The sequence below is a fragment of the Quercus lobata genome, chromosome 12 (assembly GCF_001633185.2).
Source record: "Quercus lobata isolate SW786 chromosome 12, ValleyOak3.0 Primary Assembly, whole genome shotgun sequence".
NCBI lineage: Eukaryota > Viridiplantae > Streptophyta > Magnoliopsida > Fagales > Fagaceae > Quercus > Quercus lobata.
The window spans coordinates 30,659,483-30,676,730 of NC_044915.1; the positions used below are offsets into that span (position 1 = coordinate 30,659,483).

Below are 17,248 nucleotides of genomic sequence, written 5' to 3' on the forward strand. Positions count from 1 at the left end.
CAATTTGTTAAGGTGTTAAGTTGTGATTAGAGCAATATCATTTTTATATGAATCTATTATTAATATAATTTTTATTTTACACTAATCACAAAATACTAAACTAATAATTGTAATTTTATTTTTGAAATTTGTGCATCACTATATTTATCTTTTATTGATTTTGCTAATAGTTGGTCTCCAAAGTTGTGCATGAAATTTTTTGGCTTTTTTTACCAAAAATAAAAATAAAAATGCTTGAAATAGATAGTTGTAAGGATCAGATTTGAGTCTCTAACCCAAAAGATTGATTGACTTAGGTCCAAAAAGCCTAAAACAATGAATTTATAGAGAGTAGATTGGAAAACTAGGCTAAAATGAATTGGACAACAAATAAAGTGGATTCAAATGACAAGAACAGGTAGTTAGATTGATTTAAACTAAAGAAAATCGTCCTTGGTACAATCCGAGGAGATCCATTCTTATGTATTTCTCACAAGTTTGATTACAAATTTGATTCCTGATTGCTATAGTGTTTTTCTCTTGATTTCTCGATCCTCTTATCTCATTGCTTCCTTTTCCTTTTATGCTCTCTACCCTTTTCATCTTTATCCTCTACGTGCAAACCAGATGGTTGATGTTTGATATTTGTCCCATCAGCACCTTACTAAAGAGTAGCTATTTGATACTTGTCTCATCAGCACCTTACTAAAGAGTAGCTGTAAGGCTAAAAACCCCTTCACATTAATGCAACTAGAGAGTTAGTTACAGAGTATTTAATGCGGTGATAGCAGTTTCTTCTTAGATATTTTAGGACTCCCCTCTGTCGTTTGTTTCTGCAACGCTTACCGATATCGGCAGAACTTCCTGAACATACTTTTTTAGTCTTATTTGACTAGAGGACATGTACATGAAATTATGAACACTAAAATTGCTCACACTAAAAGGACAAATATGATGTTGCTATATACCCCTTTGAGAAACTGACGGAGACAAATAAGGCTTTTAAAATATATATGTAAATATGTTGGTTATAGAAATGCCTTTTTTTAAAATTAAAAAAAAAAAAAAAAATTTGTAATCACATAGACTTTTCAATCAACGAAAGTACTCGACCTAAATAACGTGTGTGAACTGTGAATGTCAATTTTCAACTCCCATCCCATATCAAAGTTCTCAACACATGATTATGAGTTATATTAACAGGTGCTTTTAGAATAATTATTAATAAATCATGATAGAAAGATTTTGACACAACTTTCATGGAAAATATAAAAAGTTGTTAACAAAATTAATTGTTTTATCATTTTCACATAAAATGTTTCTCAAAGTTAATATCATTTCAATTAAAGCTAAAAATGCTAAGAGTCTTATAACTCAATTGGTAATTTCAATGGAGATGTCCATTATTCAAACCCCTTAACTCCAACTTAAAAAAAAAAAAAAATGCCAAACAATAGCCAAACACATACTTGTATTCTCTATTTTTTTTTTCCCTGAAATTAATGGCATTTATTTCGTACATATATACTAAATAATAACAGCACCATGTGAACTCACATGAAAAATAACTGACCCCAATAATTTTCAAAGGTTGGAGGTACTTTTGTTTATTCAGCCCAAAAAAAAATGGTTAATTTTCCACTAAAAAATAAAGGAAAATGTTAACAAATACCCTAAGGGTATTGGTTTAAGAACTATTTTTAGAAACATTTTATGTGAAAATGATAAAACAATTAATTTTGTTGACAACTTTTTATATTTCCCATGAAAATTGTGTCAAATCTTTCTATTATGGTTTATTAATAATTATTCTAAAAACACCTGTTAACATAACTCATAAAATAAAACAAAATAAAACGTGCCCTATCATAACCAAAGGCAAAGAGGACAAGAAAAGAAAAAATAACTGTACATGTAAAGAGCTATATATGTTTCTCAATGTCCCAATTTGTCTTAGGTTGTCTTTTGAAAAGTCTATAAATCATATGTTGAGAACTTTGACATGGGATGGGAGTTGATAATTGACATTCACAGTTCACACACGTTATTTAGGTCGAGTACTTTCGTTGATTGAAAAGTCTATGTGATTCCAATTATCATTATTGTTATTATTTTTAAAAAGGCATTTCTATAACCAACATATTTACATATATTTTAAAAGCCTTATTTGTCTCCATCAGTTTCTCAAAGGGGTATATAGCAACATCATATTTGTCCTTTTAGTGTGTGCAATTTTAGTGTTCATAATTTCATGTACATGTCCTCCAGTCAAATAAGACTAAAAAAGTATGTATATACACACACCTTTTGTTATAATTTGTTATTAGTATTTTCATAACTAATTAGAATAAGTCTAACGTGACCTCACAAGCAAACGTTGCACCAAGGACAGCAAGAGGTGTGTGTTTGGGGATGGAGAGAGTTACCCCAACCCATTGTAGAGCTTGTAGGGCAAGGCAATCCTCGACTATGATTGATAAACAATAGGGGAGATTTCTATTAAATTTGTGACAATTAAAATCCTTTATTATTATTTTTTAATTTATTAATTTTAAGCAGTAGATTTTATAAGTTATGATAATCTAAACACTCCATCCATTTGTTAAAACCACTAATGAAAAACTTGTTTTTAATACTCATTGGACCTCATATTTATCACATGTATTACTTTAATTCTCTTATCTTTTATCATTTCCACTCTTTCTTATTTATATTTAAAGTTTTTTCTCTTTGTATCAATGTTGTCCCCCCTCTCTACTGTGTTTTGTGTTGTTTCCCTCTCTTAGAATTTCTCTCTTTAATATGGAGAAGAAGACAACCATTCATAGCAAAAAGGTGTCATTTTGGTGTAATAACAAATAAGTGCCACTCAAAATTTAGTCTCATAAGATGATTGTTATTGTTTATGTTTGTACTTATTTTATTATTTTTATTATTAATGTGACTTCAATGTGAGTCGATGGCCTTAATTAAGCCTTTAATCTTGTGATTTTACTTCATTTAAAAAAAGGGAATGGTTCATTGTGCCTCAATAGAGAGGATTTTTGTCTTATCAATAACATTTCATTAATATCCATGGTCATTGAACTAAAATTTTGGGAATAAACAATAAGTAATAACTAAATCAATGGAAAGAACTCTAAATATGATCATAGTTGTCAGTATCGTACGATACGTATTGTATCATGTACAAAAAGTTTCGTATCGTAAGAGCGTATCGTAAGTGCTTGTAAATCGTTTGATACATAAGTGCGTATCGTATGAATCGTATCGTATCGGTGAATCGTATGTATCATACGATACATAGACACGTGGGTTTAAAATGAGTTTTTTTTTATTAAAATTTGTGGTTTTATTTTATTTAAACAAGTTGTTAGACTTTTTTAATACAAAATTATTGGGAAACTTAATTGAGTCTAATTCCCATGAGTTTTTTTTTTTTTTTTCCCTCCCTTCTCTTTCTCCTACAAAATTTAAACTATATTCATAACACTCACTTTCATATGTGCAAATTTTTTTCTATGCTATTAATAATGTTATTAAATGAAAATATAATTATTTTTTATTTTGTTATTATTATGAGTCTAAAAAGCTAGAATGCCAAGAAAAAATATAAAGAAAAAATTATTTGAATAAAAAAAAACAAAACAAAAATAGTAAATGTTGATAATAATGAAGAAAATGTCTATGAAAAAATAATTTTGCAAGATGCTGAACATGATGATAACATGGACCTAGATGGAGTTGATTAGCCAAAATGATGAAAAGATATTATATTTTGGTTCATATATCATGTATTATCACTTCTGAGTTTAATCAATTTGAACATGCATGTTATAAACATAAGTTAATTTGATTTATTTAGTTAGCTTTGTTAAATTTTATTACATAAGTAATGATTAAATTGGTAATTAGTTGAATATATTTCGAATTTATAATGAATATACCTTTTATATATGTATATCTATAATTATTTTATTATTTTATTGGATGTTTGTGTATCTTACGATACATGATTCGATACGATACACAATACAAAAAAATTAAAAATCGATTCACGATACGATTTACGATTTGACAACTATGACTATGATGCGATTGCTGAAGTAAAGCAATCTAACTATAAAAATTTAACTGTGGTGCGATTAATAAAATAACTTAATTTACTACTACAAACTGAAGAAATTCAAATCAATGGTACAACCACATGAATCTAAGACATTATAATAAAAAGAGTACAACTTGTTCACTGAGTTTTAAACTAGAGAATTTACAAGAGAAGTTGGTCTACAATGTGTGTTCTGCTTTGAGATAGGAGCCCTCAATTTATACTTGAGGTCTCAATAGTTATCGATTATTATTGATTTTACGTGAAATTCCATCCTTAACACTTGTCATTAAATTAACACAAAATGTTATCTATTAATTTGAATTTTTAGTAAATTGTAGCGACCTTCCTGCCTTAATTTTATATTTTTGAATTTTGATGCCGCCATCTCATCATCACATTTTAAATATGATGTACTAGATTATGATGCTTTTACCTTCTTCTTTTTTCGTTTTTTTTTTTTTCCCTTTTTTTTTTCTTGAATAAGTACTAGACTATGCTCCTTTTACATAAGTTGTTCCCCTGTAAATGCCACTCACTTCATTAATAGGTTTTAACAAATATGGATAGAGCCTTTAGATTGTCATTGTCTATAAACATTAAGCAACAGTACTAAAGGATTCATTGAGTCCAAAATGTTTCTAAAGCACGTGACTATATATGTTTACATATTTAAATATTTAAATAAGGTTTAAAAAAATCAAATCAAATCAAATCAACATAAGATTTAAAGCATAAGGTTGATAAACAAGGTGGGCATTTTAGGATAGGAGTAGTTATTAAAATCTAAATATAATATCATGGTCATCAAACTCATAAAAAGTCAATTACGGATTGCTAGCATGGAAGATGGTTGTACTGGTACATGCGTAACTCTCACACGTCCAGACAATACTACCAAGTACCAACTACCTAAAAGGATTAACATATTCAAATTGCAAGGATTTTTATTTTTATTTTCATTTTTGGTATCCTTTAAATTTCATGATAGTTATCAACTACTAGTAATCCTCAGCAATGAAAGCTAAACGAGTGGAGCCCTTCACAAATGGATCATACACTACGTCACTTCCAGATACCCGCATACCTAGTTGATAACTTTTAATGATGGGTACGTGGGATATACTCCTTGCTTAGGATGAAGAGGATATGCTTGGAGTTGGGCCCTACTGCCCTTCAATTTGATTATTAAACACTCTTTTCAATAAGTAGGGCATAATATTTTTCACAACTGTTAATATAACTTCATGTTATTGATGTATATTAAAAGTGGTATCCGTAGTGGACCTAGATGAAAGTGATATTGTTTCAATCACAACAAATAATGTTAGCACTTGTGAAAAAAAATATTATGATAAATGTTGTCTCAAACTTTGTCCTATTAGTTATAACAACCAATTTCACAATTTTCTATAAATATGTAAATTGAATGCTTTTATATTTTATGTGTTTCATTTTTTTTAATTTTTTTTTGAGAAAACAGTAATATTTATTATAACACACAAATACGAAAGTAATATATAGAGTTTTAATCCTTATAACCCTAAGCTACTACTACAAAGGTTAGGCCCTTTTGTAGTGGTACTCTAGTTATATAATGTATTATAAGCTTGTTCATGTGTTTCATTCAATTCTAATGAAACTCCTATATTGCATGCTTGATCTAAATTACAATTATTGCAGATTGACAGAACCCTTGCAGACCATGGCCACACATGAGATACAGATAAAAAGATGTAAATTGAATGCTTTTATATTGCATGTGTTTCATTAAATTCTAATGAAACTCTTATATTGCAGATTGACAGAACCCTTGCAGACCATGATCACAGATGTGATACAGACCTCTTACATGGCTTTACCAAAAGTTTCATTTTGAGGCTCCTTCAAATTGATCCCTCAGCAAGTCGTACTTCTTAAGCTCAGACATGGAGAGGGAAGGAGACAGCTCATCTAGGACCTGAGAAGTCGGGACAAGGCGTTCAGACATAATTAGTTCCAGAAAATGGTTCTAACCAAGTTTTGTACTTTAAATTGAATGGTAAGCAACATTGATGTAGATGTAGTCAACTCATTAAAACCTTGGAAAAATGTCTGTCAAATGTCAATTGGTAACGCATAATTTCAATTGATAAGTATACTTTGATTAAAATTATTGGTCTAAGCTATTGTACAGTTTGTACTACCAAATATTTCAGACGCAAAATGGAAAGATCATATTAGATAGCCAATACTTACGGTTGTTCAATGTGAGTTTTCTTGTATATTCAGATACAAAGAATCAGTCTTTCATAGGCACGGGCAATTTTATAAGTCATGATTGCTATTGGAATTATTTTTTAAAGAAGCATATGACCTATAAATGAGCATTTCCAAAAATTTTCTCAACCTAATCACCTATTTGGATATTGCTGTTCTCCATTCATGGCAGAAATGGTTAATTAGTATTAAACTAAATGATACTAGAATACTTCCGACATTTTCCAATATGATAACATACGGTCATGACTTACCTGTGAACTCAAAGCAAGCAGAATATATATGATTTGTCTCAAAAATCACTTTATAAATAGAAAAACTGTGTCATACCTTCACAAAATCATCGTATTCAACAACAACAGACTCTGCACGATCATCAGTGCTAGAAGAATCTGAATCTGAACTCAAAACCTACACAAAAACAAGTAAACAAGTCTAAGCACCTTGTCTAATCAATGTAGCAACCATGATTCATCACAAAAACCATTAGGTGCATAAATGTTTCCACCAGCTAATTCAGCAATAAGGTTGAAATCAAATGAGCTACCTTGCGTTTTGCAGCATGGAACCAAGCATCTGCACATAAAGCATACATGTCTGCTCCTGTGAAGTTTGGGGGACATTTCTTTGCTATTGAGTAAAGTGAAACGTCTTTATGCAATTTGAACTTTCGTGTTAGTGCTTTGAGTACCCTGGGAAAAGAGAAAATTAAGATTCAAAGAGAAGCGAATCACATCACTAAATTTTACATGATGAAAGCACAAAAGAGAAATGAGAAGAAAACCAACCGCTCCCTATAAGATGCATCAGAATTAACTCCTATGTATAGCAGCTTATCAAATCTACCAGGCCGTAAAAGTGCTGGGTCAATTAGATCAGGTCTGTTGCTTGCCCCTATTATAAACAGGTCCTAAAAGCCAGAATGATTAAACAGGGGAAACTTTTTAGGTTTAAGCAAAAGAAGAAAACTAAATACTAGTATAAATTTGAATACAAGCCAAGTAAGAATGTAGGATAAATTACCTGTGTTGAATCATTTAGGCCATCAATCTCTGCAAGCATCTAGCACAAGGGAAAGTTTCCATGTTAAGTATTATAAATGGAATAAGAGAAAAGGAATTTGCCAAGTTCTATAGAAAAAATAATCTTCACCTGAGAAACCACTCTGTCCATAACTCCTCCAGAATCCCCAGAGGCCCCCCGAGCTGGAGCAAGAGAATCAAGTTCATCAAAGAAGATAACACATGGGCGTGCTGATCTGGCCTGAAAGGCATGTACGGTATTACAAATTGTGCACTGACGAAAAATTCTGAAATATAAGTCATAGTCAACACCCCCCCCCCCCCCCAAAAAAAAAAAAAACAAAACAAAAAAAAAGCAAGAGAAATTTTGCTTAAAACAAGAAGGATATTTTACCTTCTGGAAAATGTCTCGAACATTCTTCTCTGACTCTCCAATGTACATGTTGATCAGCTCAGGTCCTTTTACACTGAGAAAGTTTAGGGAACACTCGGTTGCAACAGCTTTTGCTAATAAAGTCTGAGGTTTGAAACACAAGAATAACAAACAGATGTTATGAAGCAGGTAATTAATAAAAAGGAAAAAAAAGTGGCAAGTTAAAAAATCATCATATAACTGAAACAACAGAACATACTTTTCCAGTTCCAGGAGGACCATAAAGAAGAACACCAGAGCGCTTACGCAACCCAGACGAAAACAAGTCCTTATGCAAGAGAGGCAACTGCATATACGACAAGTAAGAATCACTTCAATAATTCAGAACCAATAAGAAGTTAAATAGCAGTGGATTTTCAAGCCTACTTTTTTATGTTTCATAATGTTGTTGAAGAACTACTGACTTTGATTAACAATCTCTTTTTTGGGCAATGAGGTGAAGAAGGACCAACATAAAAAAAAGGTGGCAAAGAGAGTATTTGAACTCCTGGAGTTGTGGACTCAACCTAGGTAAAGTTTTAAAACTATCGATGTGCAATATATTAATTTAAAATACATTGTAAAAAGTTTGACTCTATCAATTAATGCATAGCAAGAAACAGGATAGGACAAGCTCCTAGCTTTCAGTCAAAAACATTTGATTCATGCAGATTCAGTAAATTTGTCATTTCATTTTTGGGTTGCCGGGGGTGCAGTTTGTAATACTAAATCTAACACGCTTTTGGATCCTGATAAAAAAAGAAAAAAAAGCAGTCTTTATGAATATTATCAAACAAAGAGGCAGCAGAGATAAAACAACCCACCTGAACAGTGTCCAAAATTGATTTCTTCACATCCTCAAGCCCACCAACATCTTCCCATTTCACATTAGGAACCTATAGCAAATAATGGAAAAGAGAAAATAAAATAAAATAAACCTACAAGCAGCAGTACATCTCTCTAAGAATGATATTTCTCACAATAAAATACTTTTGACAAAATGAAAAAAAAAAAAAAAGAAAAAAATTGCAACACAAGACACCTGCTTATTATGCATGGTGACATAAGATAAGAATATGAAGTCAACTTAGCTGACCTAACTTACCTTCGGAGTGCCCAATGCTGACGCATTCCTTTTCTTTGATCGTTCCAATGCTTTGGTCATGCCTTCCTTCCCCAGGACCTGTGGTGCAACTTCATGTGAATCACTATCTAGTTCCTTGGGCTCAACCTTTTCATTCAGTACATTGCCACTGGGAATTAAGTTTGCACCAGCATCAGCAATCAAAGCACATAAATCTCTAGGCATGAACCCAGATGTCTGCCCCACAATTTCCTTTATAAAATCCTCTGAGCCAGTCTGCAAGAAGCAATATTCTGACCCATCAAAGTTAAACAGTCATGATCAAAAGAACAAAAAGTATGACCAACATGTAAGATATTCCTAAAGAGAGATATAGGAACAGTTTGGGCCCTCAATGACCTCAACCAATGAAACAACAAATGCAATTCAAAAATGAAGGGATACAGTCCATTGTGTCATAGGCTCCATAATATCACCCTAGTTAAAACTGATTCGGTTATATAAATTTTTTTTTTTAATCCCATAACACTGTTTGAACATATCCAAAGACATTTGTAGATGGATAATTCCAGACAGTAAGACATGGACATTTCACATACAAGGAACAAGTCAACAATAATCTTTTAACAACACCTACTGAAGTATTATATGCATCATTAGTCCACAAAAGCTATTAAACATATAACATACAAAAGAAAACAATGCGTTCACTTACATTAGACAGGAGCTCAGACACACTTTGCAGTGACTGGGTAAGCATTTCTACCCTTTGTTCTTCAGTTAAAGGACCCATACTTATTTCATGGCTAAAGCAACGCCTTATGGTTGGAGGTAGACCTTCAGAGCTGTCAGCAGCTGCAACTAACAACACTCTGTGCCTTCTTACCTTTCCAACATCCTTCATGTTCTGCATCAACACAGCATCAGAGTTAACATCTTGACAGACCTTATGAACAGTAATTCTTGAGAATAAAATAAGAAAATTTCACTATGTAGACATTTCCTTTTCTCAATTTAGATTACTCTTCTTACACACACTCACAAGGAAAACCTTTGGATGCCCCCCAAAGTCGACTAAAACCATCTCCATTACATGGGCATCTTTGAACTTCTTAACTAGTCAATGGCATCTAAGAGGGCATAATATCACAATTATCTCTTGTATTTCAAACCTTTTCAAAAAAGGACATAAGATAATATCCAAAGGGGTAGCATATTCATTCAGAAACCACACCTTGTTAAGTGAAGGTCACTGGTCTGACTCTCCCCTACCCTTGGGGCTACTCATTCACTAATCCAAAAATATAAATTCTGTAAGAAAGAAGACAGATGATTTCCTTAGATATAAAAAAAGGTATAATGTATGAGTTTCAGCATCATAATATGAAGGAATCCAATTCCAAAATCAACACGTGTTATGAAGTATTTGTTGGGTGCTTTGAAGTACTTTAGTCTCTTAACCTCCCGCTTATTGGTCGGGCCAAGCTAACAAGGTTCCACGGAAGTAAATTTGGAAACAAATTTTGTTGCAGTGTGGTTCTCAACATTTTAAGAGTTCTAGGCACCAAAAATCGTCAGCCCCCACCACATCTATTTTCAAAAAAAGGGATTTCTTCTGATTCCCCACCTCTCCCCTCTTTTCTTGCCATTATTTCAATTAACAAAAATCTAGCATCTGACGGAAAAGAAGAAGATGAAGAAGAAAGAAATGCAAAAAACTTAGGTTTTATCATTTAGCTTGCAATCATTCAAGAGGAACATCTAATACAAAAAAAAAAAAAACACCATAGCACATCAAATAGTTGCATCTTACAGAATCATCATTAGGTTCCCCTTCAGAATAAATGTCTTCATCCTCAGTGACTGGCTCTGAGAATTTCCGAATAACTGATGCTACTTCTGAAGTGATGCCTACTTGATCATTTGGTGAACCCTCATGAGAGCCTAAATTTCGGAAAACATCAAAATGGCGGAGAAGAAGAATTGTTGGCAAGTATCTGTTAAAAAAACAAAACAACAGGAACAAAAAATGGAAACATCAATATTATTTTCTTCTTCTTTTCCCCCAATTTTGGGTCACGGAACAACAATATCAAAAACCAAACCAATGACAACAATATTGTATGGCCAGATGTAACAAAGACACCCATTACTAGATGAAATGGTAGAAGGCCTCTCGGTACAAAAAGTAAAAGGAAGGGATAACAAGTGAACCTCCCAGTTTGGCAGTCATCGATTGCTTTATGGACCCAAAGTTACTCGTACAAAATAACATAATTACTGGAAGGTCATTGAATATCACTGTAGTAGAATAATAACCATGCATTACCCCTTTCTGAATAAGGGAGCACAGTTGCAAGCAATTAACAGTAGGGCAAAAGGCATATAGTCTGGAAAAACTTGAATTTAACATACAGTGCTCAACTGCTACCTTTGAGCTGTATTGAAAGCTTGAGCTAGAGCAACAGATGCTTTTCTTTCAGAGGGTGCTATCAGATTATGACAGCTATATTCCACTACATGCAGGCCCAATCGACGAGCAACATATCTGATCACAGTCCTCTTCCCACATCCTGCAACAGGTATTGGATCAGAACCCACCAGAGCCACACATTTGTACACATGCAAACAGAATCAATGTCATTGTTTTGGTACAGATTTTCTATCATAACCAATAATAGCTCACAGGGATACCATATTATGTAGCCAATGAAAAATTCATTAAAAATAATTATATTAAGGGAAAGTGAAGGAAAATGCAAGTAAACTGAAAATTTGTTTATGCATACAGTAAACTAAATGAAGACAACAGATTAGGTAACATAAAACAAACCTGCCAAACCATGTAGTAAAACAGAAACTCTGAATTTTGAAGAAAGTGCTGACGGGCAAAGAGGGGGTGCAAGAATGGAGGCCAAAATTTTCACTGTATCCCCCTGCAAAGGTGGAAAACCTTTTGGTCCAGCAATCAACAAATCTGGGGGAATAGCAGAAGGAACACTTCCCCCAAGCACAAGGGCAGTCTGGGTGCTATTTACTCGAAGAAATTTTTCATCTGATGGTTCCAGAGCTACAACCTGAGGACATAAATTACATTGTCAAAAGAACCGGACCAACTTATGACAATCCTCGAGCACCTGTACGACCATAAAAGAATACAGGGATATTTACCTTGAAGTAGATGATGTTATCACTTCTATTTTGTGACTTTTGGTTGCAAGGAATGCAAGTAATTGAATTGCAATTCCAATTTATGCAAATGCTGAAAATATCACCTCTTGCTAGATACCTATCTGCTTCAAAGTATTTCTGTAGCGCCAAGTCAATCATATCTTGACGATCTTCAGCCTCAATAGATGACCTTACTTTGAGAGTCTCAAGAGTACCACATTCTGGTATCTTCACAAAAGAAGCCCTCAAATGTGAAGCATATCTTGGCAACCGAGCCAATGATTCCAACCCTACACTAATCATAGAACCCTCAATCACTTCCCCAGACGTCTCATCATCCACTTTTGCTTGGAAATAAGCCGCTAAAGTTTCTTGCCCTCCATGGACAAGAGAATTCAAGCACGATACATGCAAGTCAAGGTTAAATGCCAAAATAGGAGACAAATAGGCAACTTCCACACCCATCTGTAGACAACCTTCTGGTGCAAAAGTAGCCGAAGGAAAAACACACATTGTATGGGAACAACCAAAACTGGATAATTTAATCCCATGTGCAGCTTCGCGCATGCCCGGAGGGTCTAAAACAACAACCTGCGCGATTCTTTGCACATTTGTCTCGATATTCTTGACAAGAACCTTGTGTATTCAAAACAAACAAAAAAAACATATGCTAATTAACAAATTACAGTGCTAAAAATTCCATATTCAGAAGAACATCCAAATTAAACTAAACCAAACAAACAAGATAAAACTATTCAACAATAAAAACCTCAAAATCATATAAATTTGATAAAATTATAACTAGTTCCAAAAACTTAAGCTAATAGGGAAGAATAATTTAATCACTTAATCATAATTCTAATGAAATTATTACATAATATAATCTAAACTGATTGTGATTCAGATACAGAACCCATCAATAAAGCCAAGTATCAAAATTTTCAATTATTACATTTCTTTTAGAAGTTTTTGTCGCGAAAAGTGAGATTTTGAAGTGAGCTTTTTAAATTGTTTCCTTTTCCTTTATTTTCTAGACAACCGAACAGAGTTTTACGCTTGAAATTGAAATATTTTTGATTACCAGTGAGGCTGAAGTAATGGAGAGTCGTTTGAGGGCGCAGGTGGAGAGTCCAACCAAAGCGGCGTCGTCCAGAGAAGCCAAATTGGAGTGGTGACTGGAAATGACGATTTTATCCCTTGGGAATCGGAGAATTCCGGCACGTAGCTGCAAGGTGCCGCCGGACACGTCATCTTCGACTCGGTCAGCGAGTTGCGGCGGAGGCGGCGACGACGACGACGATGAACTGAGTACGGAGTTGATGAGGAGCTTGGTGGAGGAGAGAACCAGAGGCTTCCTCCTCTCCACCATTGCCACACAATGCTTTTTATACCACACTCAAAACCCTAGCTTTGCTTTCCTCAAACCCACACCACCTCACAATATTGACTCTCTCTCTCTGTGTCACTGTGTATGCGTGTGTTTGTGTAAATATATACAGAGCAAGCGAGAGAGATGAATTGAGCAAATCGATGAAGCTGTCTGTCTTGGGAGTTTGTGTGTTGACGCAATAATTCTAACCGTTTTCAACGTAAGCAAATCGTTTGGGCTGGGCTTCCAAAATGAAAAGAACAAACCTTATGTGGGCTGCTGGGCTTCAACGTAAGTTCAGAAGTATAAACAATAAACATTAAAGATATTATAATAAGTTAAATAATAGTTATTGGTGGACTTTAACCAACTAATAACTTGGTTGGTCTCCCTGGCATGAAGAACTCGTATCGACAAAAGAATAAAAACCACAGAGGTAAGGCTTATCAGACAAAGAAAACGGGATTCCAATATTTGAATTGTTTTTTTAGAGATTGATGATACGTCGGTTTGTAAATTTTATGTAATAAACTTTATTGTATCTGTAATATCGCTCTTCTAAAAAACATGTCAAAAAATAAATAAGTGATCACTTTATCTTCAATATGTAAACAACTATTTGATTGAGGATGATATGTCATATACAGCAGGTTACCCAAGAGACATAGTCAATGACCTCCATTCCTAAGATTGCAGAAAATCTTTTGTTTAAGTGCAAATGTAACAAGCTATATAATCTCCAGCCCCAAGGGTGGAGCCAGACATTTTGGTTTGGGAGGGGGGAGGGTGCCGACTTACATATTCATGAATACATACATTTATACGATTACATTTATTGATACATACATACATACATTTTATATAAACTTTAATGCGTATCACAAATTGTCTACTTTTCCACTAATATGTACAAAACGTTTTACAGTTATTTAATTATAATTTTTTAAATCTTTTATTTTTGAAGTGTTATCAAACCCCAACATTAAATATCCTATATTTTTTTCATTCAACATTTTTAGTCTAAATCAAGCGTTGACAAACAATTGGAAACTTAACAACAATAGCAAAAACAACAAAAGACTTGGTCCCAAATTGAAAAGGAAATAAAAATTATATATTTGTGTCTAAGAGAAATTTTCTTTTTAAGTATTGTCACTTATATATCCTCACCATAGTTTTTTTTTTTTTTTTTTTTTCATTTAACATTTTGTAACTAAATCAAGTGTTGACAAACAATTTGAAAATTAACAACAACGAAAGACTTTAGTCCCAAATAAAATAAAATAAAATAACTCTACCAAGAAATTTATTTTATTAAAAACTTACTATTTGAACTCAACAACCAAAACTTACCAATTAAGAGAGGAAAAAACTTCCATAAAAAAAAGAGAGAGAAAAAACTATAAATATATATATATATATATATTTTGGTTACAATGTGGATAGTTCATTGTTCTTAACAATTATTTTTTAGAACCCAACGTTTAATTAGTTAATCAATACTTTTTTGCAGGGGCAGCTCTTGTTTTTTGGAGGGGCCAACTATCAATTTTAAGGTCTAGTATCTAAAAAAATTGCAAAATATATATACCTTATAAAGTTTTTTAAAATTTTTGGCTAAGTGTAGCTCCGTCCCCATAGAAAGGATATTAATGATGAGATGAACAGTTTTGAGGACAGTGTTTTATCAAGGCCAACAACAATTCAAGAACTTCTAAAAAAAAAAAAACAACAACAACAACAATTCAAGAAACAACATAATTTGTAGCAAATTAACCTTAAGATTTTCAACCAGTTCCATGATGATAAGTTGACAACGACTCCATATTCAAGCCATATCAATGTCAAAATACATGTATAACTCAATTGAAAAGGATTCTAATTTATTATTAAAAAAAGGGGTGGGGGAAGAAAAGAAAAGGAGGAGAATAATTATTTTCAAATAAATTAACATCTAGGAAGTATGTTTTTGGTAACAACTGTCAGTTGACTAATATATTCTACTACAGCAACATTTCTAATGGGAGATTACCAGTACATAAAGGAGCTAAAAAGTTTTTATGGCAAAACCAAAATGAAGCAATTATATCACCAAACGCCAGCTATTTCTTCTTATCCTAAACCTAGTAGATGAAGACTCAAGTAACTCTATACTAAACAGTTTTTGCAACGTGCTCCTAGAACCGTATCAATGTCAAGCAAAACATATATACTACAATTGAAAAAAAAAAAAAATGTCAGGTAATTTCCACTAAAGTAACATCTGAGAAGTTCATATTGTAGGCTACAATAGTTAGCTGACTAATATATAAATCATTAGTAACATATCATTGTGACAATTCCTTTGTATTCCTTACTAACAAAGAAAAAAAAAACATTTGTGATAAAAAGATACTTCTTCACAAAGGGAAATCATTACTACTTTAAGCTAATAGTAAAGAAGTAAGATAAAAGAAATAAAAGAGGAAAATTGAATCTTCACTCTTCAGCAAGAATAAAACAAAGGGAAATCATAACATGCTGTAATGATAAACTGAATCCAAGTTGTGAAACAGATAGTTGCTGTCTTCATGTTCCCATCAAACATTAGAAAGGAAACATGCTAATACTATAATGATTAATGAAGACCTCACACCTAACTCACCACAAACAAACATATGTATTAATCCCACATCGCTTAGCAACCAAAGAGTTTCTATCTTCATATACTGCAGCATAGAGAAAACGGACGCCGAGCTCTTTAACGTGGGCTTGTGACCCAATGTGGGGGCATTAAGGTGGGTTGAAGAACTTTAAGAGTGGACAACCTAGAAGAAAAATGGTTCCTGTGGGGCATTGTGTGGGCCCTTATTGACTCTCCACTGGAGGAAAGAAGCTCGGAAATGGCACGTGCAATAAAAATGGGTTACGGCTGTGTATAAGATAATACGCTCTTACACTTCGCGTAACCAGGCACTGGCTTATCAGAGCAGTGAAATGTGTCCCTGAAGGACAGACGAGCTTCTTCCTCTCCAGTGGGCCAAAGAGTCGGTACCCCTCAGGTCTATCCTGATAGGCCCACTCTCAAATTCTACTTCCATCTTTTTGGCCCAGAATATTTTGCCTTATCATTAATATTTTTTCAGTGAGCCCAATCTCAATTATATGTTTGGTTCTCTGTTCAAGACTGCCACTTTTATTACAAAAAGAAATAGGAGGGGTTGTTCTATACTTGTTTTGCATAGATCTGTATCAATGTCAAGCAAAACATATATACTACAATTGGTTTATAGGTTACAATAGTTAGTTGAAAATTCTTCTTTTATTTATTCTAATATGCCATTAGAAACAGTTCTGTCCTAGACCCGCTTCCGTTAGGATGGATAGATACAAAAGAGACCAAATGACACTCCCTGGGAGTACCAATTCACAAAAGGTCACGTACATATTTACATGATACAAAAAAAGAAAAGAAAAAGGGACAGTGGATATATTCTTCAAGTCTGTTCTCTTGCTCTTCCCCCCTTGGCAAGTCCATCCACTACTCCATCAGCCTCGTGAAAAAAATTATATGGTCAAACGGTCCATTCTCGGCCTAGGAGGTTCTTGCAATCATAAATAAGAGAGGATAATTCCTTTGTATTCCTAACAAAGAATCAAATATTTGTGATGACAGATTTTACCCCCTAAATGGTCAACTTTAAGCCAATTTTTAATAAGATAAAAGAAATAAAAGTGGAAAATTGCATCTTCACTCTTCAACAAGAATAAAACAAAGGAAAATCATAAAGTCAACTTACTAACGTCTTAATATTATGGTAAATGTTAACAAGTACCGTACGGTGATTGTTAAGGTTAGATTAAT

The 17,248-nt window shown here is 33.2% G+C and overlaps 1 protein-coding gene across 1 annotated transcript; it reads right to left on the reverse strand.

Moving 5' to 3' along the window:
• Positions 1 to 5,751: 5,751 nt before the first annotated feature.
• Positions 5,752 to 13,585, reverse strand: LOC115971544 (peroxisome biogenesis protein 6-like). Its single transcript, XM_031091530.1, has 16 exons — positions 13,117 to 13,585; positions 12,036 to 12,671; positions 11,698 to 11,941; positions 11,296 to 11,437; positions 10,678 to 10,861; positions 9,580 to 9,771; positions 8,886 to 9,140; positions 8,605 to 8,676; positions 8,001 to 8,087; positions 7,763 to 7,885; positions 7,499 to 7,609; positions 7,370 to 7,408; positions 7,135 to 7,256; positions 6,894 to 7,038; positions 6,677 to 6,757; positions 5,752 to 6,047 (listed from the first exon to the last, which is right to left on the reverse strand). Exons 1-16 carry the CDS (start codon positions 13,402 to 13,404, stop codon positions 5,958 to 5,960), a joined length of 2,811 nt encoding a protein of 936 aa, XP_030947390.1. The 5' UTR covers positions 13,405 to 13,585; the 3' UTR covers positions 5,752 to 5,957.
• Positions 13,586 to 17,248: the final 3,663 nt, after the last annotated feature.